The following is an 11222-nucleotide window of genomic DNA, read 5'->3' on the forward strand; positions in this document are numbered from 1 at the left end:
AAAGGACAGTCCCCAAATGGGACAATCCCCAAATAGCAGAGTCCCTGAAAGGACAGTCCCCAAATGGAAGAGTCCCCAAAATGGACAGCCCCCAAATGGGACAGACCCAAAAGGGACAGTCCCACCCCTGTGCTGGTGAACAGTTCTAAGCATTAAAACACTTGAAGCTCATTCCCTTTTTCCTCTGTGTACAGCAAACAGAGTCTCCTCAGTGTTCCTGAGCCCCTGGGTTTGGTGTTCCCACCCRGCTGTGCTGAGCTCTCACAGGAGAGAGCAGGAAAYATCAGAGCKGGTGRGTGGGGTTTGGGACCATCCCAGTACCAGAGTGTGGGGCAGAGCTGTGCTGTCACTGCATTTGGCAGCACAGAGCCAAAGGTTTGCACAGCACTGGGCAGTAACGGGGACTCTGCCCCCACGGAGCGTGGCTGGGGAGGGGCCCTGGCTCTGGGCACAGATGGGAACCAGGGAGGGCACTTGGCCCCTCACAGGGAATGGCAAATGAAAAGGCCATTCTCTGCCAGGGAAGAGGCCACAGGAAGTCTGTTCCAGCCATTTGTCTCTTCAAAAGTTAATGGGAGATATTCCTGGACATTCCCTTATCAAGGATACGTAAGAACAATAACTGGCAGGTTTGGGTAAACTGTTGTTGCACATTTCTGAAAGGGAGTTGCTTAGGGTCTCTAAAGCATTTACTGTGTGCTCCTTCAGCTGCCAGCACCACCTACCACTTCTCATGATGCTGACCCCGCAGTTTCCCTTTTCAAATCGGACTCCTTCATACTTGTGTCCTGGGAGGAAAGAAAGCAGGGGTCAGTGGCAGTGGCTGCTCCTTTCTGCTCTCTCTGAACAGAGAGGAGATGGTCACGGATCTGTCACTGACTGATGGCAACAGACGTGGCACCARTGCTCAGAGGTGACGCAGCTGCTGTTTAATGTAAAAAGGAGCACAGGTGAGTGATGGTGGTTACCTGAACTGTCTGCTTTCACAGGTGAGGGGTTGCAGTCCATTTTTTCTCTAAGTATAAGTAAAGACAAACCAATGATTTACTGCAGAGGGTGGGACTGTCCCCGTGCAGAAATGCAAGTGGAGTTCTCAGGGGGAACAGGGCTCAGCTGGTGCAYCTCTCACAGGTGTTCTGTGGGTCACACCATGGAGCTGAGCAGCTCCCCATAACCTTCTGATGCACTCAGCAGCTGCCTCTGAGTACTGCACACAACCTTCCTGATCTTTGCAGCTGATAGGAGGAACCACAACTCCTGCACTGTTTTTTYCTAGTGCCAACACAGCCACTTTTCATTTCCTGCTCACCCTCACTCCCAGCTGGCCCCAGCTGCAGGGCCAGATTTAGGCTGACAAGGCAAAAATGCTCATGCCAAGTGCGTTTTTCTTAATGGGCACGTGAAATGTCATCAGTTTGAATTCCAGGCTGTGGTGTGGGCAGGTGAACTGATCGTGCACATGCACTGGTCCACTTTCACCACCGTTTTGCAAGACCAATTTAAACCTTAATAAAATGACAACGGTGAGTGTATGTTTTGCTCAGTTATGTACCTCACTCTGTGCTCTGCCCTGCRTGGTGAACTCCTCCAGGCTCCCCAGGGAACTGGTCAGGGCCCTGAGTCTGTCAGAGGTCAAGAACCATCTGCATATTGCAGGGTTTTAGGCAGTTCTGTGAGGAGTAGGGAATAGGATTCAATCCTCTGAGTCCCTTTGACCTTGAGATATTCTGTGACTGCTGTAACRGTTCTGTTATTTTTCTATCAGTCCCACTCCCAGTCCTGCCCAGGACAGGGATGATTCCCCACGTACCTGTTGGAGTGGTGACAGTACACTCTGTGTAGGGCAGTTGATTCAGTCCCTCTTCAACCACGAGTCTGATCTGTAGAACCAAAGAGATGGATCAGCTTACGGGGATTGTTATCTTTGGAGATAAAGCACTTTATGGCAGTAATTGTTACAGACTGGGTGAGCAGCTAACAGCCCAAAGGGTCTAAAAGCATCTTTTTAATAGCAGTTAGGGAGTGCATTTACAGACTTTTTGGGGGTGAAGCCTATCTTTTGCCCACAAATCAAACAATTTGCAGAAAAAACTTGGAAGAAGAGGGAGATTCATCAGCAACTGTAAAACTGGCTTTATTTACATCTGGCAGGCAGAGRCACCACTAATTTTTCTCAGCAGGYGAGGTATCAATGCAAGTRCATTTGCTGACAGGAAATACTGGTGAAGGTGAAAGAAAGGGATAGGTTCCCCTCAGTTCCCCATCAGGCAGGCTCTGCGGTCTATTTTCACATCCCTGTTCCTAGGTCTAAACTGCAGCTGGCCTGCCAGAGCAGCCACAGAAGCTGCACACACAAAGACAAGCCAGCAGGTTTAGGAATCTCTTTAACACCTCCATCTCCCAGCCCCTGCCAGCTCTGCTTTCCATGGGATGATGCTCTGCCATTCCCTCCACTTTTGGATGGTCCAGCTGGAGGGGCAGCTCASRAGCCCCACACCCTCCCCAAGCCCTTCCCTGGTGCTGCCCTGCAAAGTATAAAACATTCCAAAGTACAAAACATTCCATCTGCACCTGGAATGATTGTCCTGAAGGATGCTCTGGGTATTAGAGATGTGAAAATTCTCTCTGTTTGTGAGCCAAAGATTCACAGGCCAGAAATGCTCAAGGTAAGCTATTGCCAAGCAAGAGCATAAACCAAAAAAAAATCACTGATTATTCAAAATTCACTGTGAGATGGCAGAAGTGAGGCAATGCTCCTGGGATGGAGCAGGTGTACTGYTCACCTCAGGCAGTTCTTATTCCAGAAACAGGCTGCCTGGAAGGCTTTTCCTGTTCTTCCATTCTGCCCCAGTTCCTGGCACACAGGAAGCCTCTGTCAGAAATGGTCCCTCATAGTCCCCCTTTGAAGATATTTTTGTCATTTCAGTTCAACTTTTTCCTCCTAGAGWTGGGTTTGTGGCAGCTGTAGTCAGAGATTGTGGTCAGTTTCTGGAACATCTATACCCATTTTTATTTCATGTTTTTGAACTTAATGCACGAAAAAAAAGCCAACCTATTTGAAAGGTTTGGAAGAAAAGCTTTTTTTTTTTTTTTTTTTCCACCCTGCTGTAGTGCTGACAGGGTTAGAATTGCTCCACATAATCTGCCAGAAGTTTAGAGTAGTCCAGTGAAGGCTTTATGGTCAAACAATCTCTGTGATCTTTGTACACTTATCAGTGTTTTACACAGAGGCTGGAAGGATTCTTTGTAAACTTKTGAGTGTTGATAAAACATTTATTTTTGCACTGTGCTTTCTGCCACCTCCACAYTCAGGGATTAATTCCCTCCTCTTTTCTCTCGTGCCCAAGGACCAGATGCTCCTCTCCCAGAGAAGTGGTGGCCATTGCTTAGGAGATAAAACCAATATTACAGCCTCACATGAAACAGGAAGTAAAGCTTTGGCCCCAAGGTAGAAGAGTCTGAGCAGAAAATCCTCTGACCCGTTAGGTGTGGCTTTTCTTGGAAGCTGAAGGGCAGGCAGAACACACTCTGTGTCTGTACAGCTCTTTGCAGCTCAGCATTTCAAACCACTTCTGAATGCTCMCCCYCTGAYAGAGGCAGGAGGRCAGAAAGGTGATGTGACCTGGTCASTGCTACACATGGAGCAGCTGGTAGGGCTGAGAAATGAATTCATTGCTCCTCAGGCCTCCAATCACCCCCCAGAATGTGCTTTCTGCTGCTTTCACCAGCACCTCTGAGCTGAGGTGACACCAGTTCAGAGCCTGCAGAGTGAGGGTGCTGGAGCTCCCTGCCCTGAGTTCCACCAGCACCAGCCATGAGGACTGATTGTTTCCCACGCCAGAGGACTGCTTCCCTCAGCTGCAGCTCCTCCTTCACAAACACCACACAGCTTTGTCATTCTCCTTCATCCTGGTGACTTTAACCTCCATTCTTTACGCTGCAGGATCACAGTCCTGGCCGTGGCTTTCAGACACTCCTTGCCAACCTCCACCACCTGTTAATTCCTTTTTCTCACAAGTACTTCAAGCATTTCCTTTGTGTCATCCCCTATGTATGAATCAAACTGCCAGAAGAAAAAACTTTACCACCAGAAATCCATCACCTTTAAAATTCTTCAAGACCTCTCCCTCTGCTGACCTTAGGAGACATTGCCCCTAACAGCTGCCAAGGCAGCAGTAAGCTCAACGTCATTCTCATTTTCTCACTGTAACAATGTGTATTTTCTTCCCTTATAATCCCACACTTTCCTTCATGTATTGCCTCTTGCCATTAAACTCTGTTTGCTCTCTGGGTGGAAACCATGGCAAGTCATAACTGTTTGCATCTTGCCAAGTTTAGTAGAGACCACGTCCCACATTAAATTATAACTGTTCTTTGTCACACCTAGGAAAAATATTCAGAAAATGAGTCCTACGTATTCCTTCATGCAAAATTCCTCCTACAAARTGGAAAGCAGAACTGCAGGTTCTGTGGCAAAGAGCTGCAGGATCAGCACACAGAGGCTCTCTAGCTGTGCTRGCCAGCTCATAAAGGACACTGGGGCAAGGCCCTGAACTCACTGCCTGGAAGCCRCAGTTTCCAGCAATGAGAGGGGGGAAAACATCAGTGTTTGCCTCAGAATACAGCAGGACACCCAAGAAAGGTGAGAAGGTACATGGAAAAGGTCCTTCACACCAATTACTGACAATAAGATACTGAAATGCAGGAAACATCCTCAAGAAGGGGAAAGCAGGGGGAAAAGTGGAAAGCCACGAAGATAAAAGGCCCTGCAGCCACAATCTTAGGTTGTGGTCATATCTAAACCTGAGCAAGCCTGGATCAGGCCTGGATTAAGACTGGGCTCATCACAGGAAACCTGCCTGCTGTGGCTGGAACTGTGAATGGTCTCTGGACTCTGTTGGAAGGGAAAAAAGAAACACTTCTCTCTGTTAATGAGAGTGGATTTGCAAAAAGCAAACACCCTTGTGGACACAAGCAAGTGTATGGTAGCAAGTGCTGGAGATTTCTTTAAGCTTGTAATTTAGATGAGATAAAGGCTGCACCCCCTACAGCCTTTGTTCTGACATACTAAAACATGTGAAAACTTCAAACTGCTTTGTCCCTGCCAGGAACTACCATATGGTTAAAGACAAATTCTCCATGTGGATGCACCCAGAGCTACTAATCTAATACACAACAAGTATCAGGAGGCACTTCTGCATGCAAGCAATTGCTAACATCCAGGCTGTAAGAAATTGTACTGCTCTGTTCACAAGATCAAAAGTGCTGTTTCAAAACAAAACTCAATTAYCTCCAGTCTCTGTGCATCTGTTTTWGAACAGTATTCTCTTGTTACTATAGGTCTCTGCCCTCGAGTAGCTGTGTATGGTAACAACATGGTTTCTGGAACCCGTTGAGATGAAACAGTGAACAGAAGTCCCTATACAGAAAGTTGCTGCCACACAGCAGTTTCTTTTGGGTAGAAAAGTTGCTCTCACACCATCATTCTTCTGTTTTGAAAGACCCATTTCATAGAGGAGTTGCAAAGTACAGTATCAAGAAAAAATTCTTCACCTACCAGACGATCAGCAGAAAATACGAAGTCTCCTCTACTGGATTTCCTGAAAAAGGTAATAATTAATGTTTTTAATTGGGGAATAACTTCAAGAGCATTGCTTGAATACAATATTAAATACTATATTCTAAGGCAGTTCAGAGAGAAGTCTCCTATCACATACTAARTTTATCCCAGAGGTTCTGCACCATGGGTTTCCTGGTTGGTGGCAGAGATTGGGATGCAATGACCCAACRCAGGGGTTTGGCTCTAACTCCTGGCAATGTTGCTGCTCTGTACCAGCAGCAATTAAAAACAAAAGGACGATGTTCTGTAGGTTTCCCATGGCACTGCAGTTCAAGCTCAGTTCCAAAACACCTCCTGAGCTCAGAGATGCACCAGCCTGGTGCATTCCCTGCAGCTCTGAGCAAGGGAGCTTTTACTTGCCTGTCCTCCAGTCAGTCAGAAACTGCAGGACAGTGACAGCACAGATCTGTAACCCCGAGGCTGACAACACACCTGATAAAGAACAGAGACATCCTATCTTATCTGGAACTCTTTCAGTGGGACTAGATCAGTGAATGCGATTAAACAGAGCGGGGATTAATGAGCATTCCCATGAAAACACCTCTCTGCCTCTTATTAGTCTTGGTACAACCTTTTGCTCGTGTGCCTGTGTGGCTTTTGGCCCCATCAGAAGGAAAAACAAAAGGTTAAAAGCCTGAATTTTAGGAGCAGCTCTAACACCTTGCTTCCCATGCCAAGAGCAACTATCTCTACATCAGAATAGGACACATTTCCAATCAAGAGGCCAACGCTCCAGGACAATAGCCTTGAAAACACTCAGATACAGCACCAACATGATAAGAGGTATTTTTAAATGAAATGTTCTATTAATGCTCTCATGTTTCCAAAACCCTGATACTCTGCATGTCTCCTTAAAAACCATTTTGTATTTAATCCCCAAAATTCTCAGACACCTCATGTTTACATGAATGAAASTCAAGAGGCTGCCTGCTCATTGTTTGGGAACCAGTCACTTATTCCCATTAAAAAAAAAAAAAAGACGTTTTAAAAGAGCATCACTTTAATCTATTTTCTTTCCTTGTGCTAATAACACAGTTTAAAATACTGTTTGCTTTTTTTTTCCTTCTTTCTGGTAATGACAGGATATTCTTAACTTTCTGGTATTTTGAGCTTAACCAGATAGCTAATGTTCAAAMCTACCCCAAAACTGTAAAAACACACAACCCCACATCCCTACAATTATATGACCTGATTTTATTAAGACTTTTAGAAAGATTCTTACTTCCATCGTTAGTGTATATAACTATTTTTTAACAGGGAAGTACCAAAGTTGCATGTCTAGGTTCTTCCAGACTGGCATTTCAGAAAATTTAGCTGAATTTCACAAAGAGATGTACGACAAATCTAACAATGTAAAGACCACTGCTTCAACTGCAGTAAGTGTTTAGAGTGAATGTTCTGAGTTATTAATAWAGATTGAGGCTTTAAACCAACTCCTCTGTCCTTGCAGAGACACAGATGTTCCCATACACAGTTCACTGCACACCCTTAATTGGTCATACCTGGTTTTTCAGAGGGGGAGGGCAGCAGAAAACCACAGTGCATAAAAATAACAGTAATACAGAAAATGTCAGACCTCGTGCGCAGGAGCAGCTGGAAAGCTGTGACCACATTTCAAGCCCCACATCTTGTAAGAATTGCCAGGGGCCAGAAAATAAAAGGGCTTCTGTGAAACCACTGGAAGTGTTCTYTTTAAATACCAGATAGAAAAACATAAATGATTCATGTCAGACCAGAAAATGTTTCAGCTGCTTAATCAAGTAACAAGACAACATCTAAAAATATGAGGTATTAAACCCTAATTTGTAGCATGAACATTGTGTTACACAATATAAATGAGTTTCACTTTGTTTCTGAAGGCAGGGGAGCATGGCTGATGTATGGCAGTGTCTGTCTTAGGAGGTGAGAARAAATGGCTTTCTGGGAATGAATTGTAATATAAAGTAGCTGCAGGGTTTCTTCCTGCTTTAGCACTTGTACCAGTGACAAGTACTGACAGCTCTGGCAGGTGATGGRGCTTCACTAATTCCTGTTTCTCTCATTTACCTCACAGAACTGCTTGAGAGACACCCAGGGTACTGTGAGGGCCAGGCTGGAAAAAAGCCTTTTCCCTGCACAGCATCTGTAAAACGTCTTTTTAAGAAAACTGAAGGCACTGGATGAGCTGTTGGCATTCAGGGAGATGATGTAGCTGGAAACCAGGTCCATGTTCTACCTGCAGCATTTCAGTACCTAATGGGCYGCAGTCCTTAATTTTTTCCATGCCTGGGCTGGGATGCAGAGGGATCCCAYTCTCCCTGCCTGCAGCAGTTGTCTTCACTCAGCACAGGCGAGTTACACTCTCCTGAATTCCCCTGCTCCATGCAGAAGCCAGGACTGCACATCCAACAACTTTGCCATCTGCATTTCTATGTTTCACTTTGTTCCTTGGGAATAAGAAGCTTTAGCAGAACACCACAGAATTATCTCACCCAACAGACCCAAGAACCTTTAAGGATTTGGATTTAAATTGTGTCTGTTGTTAAATCAGGACTTAAAATAACACTGCAAACCTGAGTTAATGAATTTGCTTCTACATAAACACATCACTGCATTACTCACTTCAGCTTCCAGGTCCCTGGTTCACACCTRGGAGGCCAGAAATTACTTTGAGATCATTCCCTCCTTGTAAAGAGGCTGTAACTGTTTGTTCCAGAATGTTCAATACTTCAGTTCATATCCCATTAGAGCACTCGAGGTTCATATCCAACTCAGTATACAAAGCACCTGCCCCCATTATGCATTTGCTGGACAGAAAAGTRACAAGCCCGAGGGAAAATGAGGAAACCCAGGCACAGTTAGGTTGAGATGATCTATCCATCTCCCCAACTGTGGCACACAGACCATGTTCTTGTTAATTTTAAGGATGCAGAAGTGTCATTTTAGACTACCAGGAGGACATCCCCAACCGAGACAGCCACCTGTGAATCCCATGGGACACCAGACTAGCCACATGAAGGTGGGTTTTTCTTTACAGCTGGACAGTTRTTCCAATTGAAAGGCCATGTTTCCTAAGGAGTGAGCTTTCCACTTCTCTGAGCAGCTCATGCTATGGACAAAATGGAGTCCCTGGGGTCTTCTGCACCTGCCCTGACTGTCCTTAGTTCCATGTTAGCACACCCAATTCTACTTTGCATAGCACTCAGATTTTCTCAGTATTTATCGCTTCCTCACTTACAGCAATAGTCCCAAAATGACTTTTTCCCTATTTCTCACCCCCCCAGTTGCCCTTTAATGTCTGCCCTTTTTCAGGTATTGCTGTACTTGGAACATCCATCCTCTGCAGCATTAAGTAATCTAAATATTCGCCTCGAGTTAGGGAGTTACCTGTTCCTTTTTAATCCAGAAAGATTAAGTGACAGGGATCTAATTGCCTGTGATGACACAGCTTCTCTCTCTTTCCAAGCACTGTATGTGAACGTAACCCTCTATGATCTTAAATCAGATTTTTTGACCACTAGCTGCTCTGAGCCATATTGCTGTCAGTTCACAACTATGATGAGGAGGAGGTTCTTTTGGCCACACAGTAGTCTTAGGGCAGATTGCAGCTGCCCAGGGAAAGGTTAATGAACAGTGCCTAAAAAACTCCCCTTCCCCTTTCAGCATCTTTCTGAATGACAAGCACTAAAATAGGCCAGTCTGAGGTCACTTATTTAATGAGATGCAGCTTAATTCCTGGCAGAATACAAAAATAATATCTCCCTATTGTCCTTACCTACAAAGCCTACSTTTCTGAGCAGGCTGCTGCCCAGTTTTCCTCACTGATTGGGAAGGGAGCTTGGAAGTGACAGTTCTATCCCCACTGCCAGGGCAACATCACACTCAGAAAAAAATACAGTCTGCGACTGCTGCAGCTCCTCTGAGTAATTCATTGTTTATAAGTCCTATTCTAGACTTTCTCTTTCAAAAGTCTAGTGCAATGAAGCTGATGTAACTCTAAAAAAAATGTTCTTCAAGTTAAAATCGCAGCTGCTTTTTGGAACACCTCCCTGTAACCAGAAACCTCTTAAATGTATTTGCAAGAAGTCAAAACCTGTGTACAACAGTAATAMTAAAACCCTGAGTTCAGTAATTACATTGATAGTATTTGCCCAGATATCAGAAAATAGCAAAATGATGGACAGATGTGAGACACAGTGAAGAACAGTGTCTGTGCAATGACTTATTGCAGATGTCAGAAAGCCATGCTGCTGCAGGAAGTGAGGGTTTTATTCAGAACCTGATCACTCCATTGCTAGGCTTGATTTCACASCTCTTTGCTGGTGGTTCTTGCAAACCAGTAGTTTATAGCAAACAGATGTATGCTACGGAGGTTTGTCTTACGTTGCATGCTATRTTTAATACCTTACACTATCACCTTCCACGTGCTGTACAAGCACAACTGCAAAAGTGACCAGTGGGAGGGACATGTCCAACACCTGAGATGCATTTGTGGAACATGGTGATCMCAGCTGTTTCCAGTCAGAGCCTAAGAACGGCTCCCTGCCCCATCCTACCTGCAGGATACGATATCCAAACAGCGGTAACGAGCCCCAGCTGCTGCCGGGGCCGCCCATGTGACCACAAGGCACAGCTTCCTATCTCAAGGGCTTYACAGTCCATTGTACTCTACGCTCCTTGCGCTGATGATGTGGCACGCAAGCTCCGAGCCGCCCGCGGGGCGGAGGTGAGCAAAAGCCKCCCATTAGGGACCGTCAAGTCTGTGAGGGGTTTTAAGACCCACCGAGACGCCGTCTCAGTCCCCGGCAGTCCCGACTGGGAGGGTGGGCAGGGAGCCCCCGGCAGTGCTGCCCGCCCTGGGGCGCGGGGCGGGCGCTGCCTTGCCCTGCCCCCGGGCTCCGCGTCAGCAGACATGGCCGCACCGCCGGCCCGGGCGTTCAAGCCGGCACACGCGGCACGGGAGCGCGTCCCGCTGGTCTCCGCCGTGGCCCCCAGGCCCAGCGAGCATAGCCCGGCCCCGCTGCGACCCCACGGGCAGCACTCCCCCGCGCATCCGTCCAGCGGCCGCACCGAGCGGGGAAGCCGGCACCAGGGACTGGCCAAGAGCAGCTCGGCGGGGCTGCGGCTCCCTGGAGGAGGGAGGGATGGAGTGAGCGACAGGCGACGATTCCCCTCCGTCTCCCCGGCCCGCCGCAGCTCCTCCCCAGCCCATGCTGCTCGGCCCCGCGCGGCCTCCGCCCGGCCCGGCCCGGCGTGCTCACTTGTCCCTGATGATGGTCTGCAGCTCCCGCAGCTGGTCGTTCATGGGCAGCAGCTTCAGCTGCGGCCCGATGGCCGGCGCGCCGCCCTCCTCCGCGGGGACCGGTGTCACTGCCGCCACCACCCCGTTRCTGCTGCTGCTGCTGCTRTCCGGGCTGGGGCAGCCGCTGTCCTCGCTGGGCTCGGCGAAGCGGATCAGCCGGGAGCCGCCGCTCGCCGTAGCCGTGGCTGCCGCCGGCGGCTCATCCTGCGGCCGCGGGCCGAGGCGCTGGTTCTGGCAGGGCATCGCCTCCATGCGCCGGGGCCGCGCCCCCGTGCGCGCCGCCGGGGCGGGGGAAGCGCGCCCGCCGCCCGCGCTCCATTG

The 11222-nt window shown here is 47.7% G+C and overlaps 1 protein-coding gene across 1 annotated transcript in view; it reads right to left on the reverse strand.

Annotated features, from left to right (window-relative positions):
* UPRT (uracil phosphoribosyltransferase homolog) overlaps positions 1-11171 on the reverse strand; it is a 13353-nt gene extending 2182 nt beyond the window's left edge. Inside the window, exons 1-4 of the mRNA XM_057370135.1 lie at positions 10861-11171; positions 5558-5600; positions 1811-1880; positions 726-788 (exon numbers count right to left, since the gene is read on the reverse strand). Coding sequence (XP_057226118.1) covers positions 726-788; positions 1811-1880; positions 5558-5600; positions 10861-11153 — 469 coding nt within the window. The 5' untranslated portion in view covers positions 11154-11171. The remainder of the gene's footprint in view (positions 1-725; positions 789-1810; positions 1881-5557; positions 5601-10860) is intronic.
* Positions 11172-11222: the final 51 nt, after the last annotated feature.

This window comes from Malurus melanocephalus, unplaced genomic scaffold, assembly GCF_030028575.1.
Source record: "Malurus melanocephalus ecotype Western Australia unplaced genomic scaffold, MMel_1.1 scaffold_120, whole genome shotgun sequence".
NCBI classification, from domain to species: Eukaryota; Metazoa; Chordata; class Aves; order Passeriformes; family Maluridae; genus Malurus; species Malurus melanocephalus.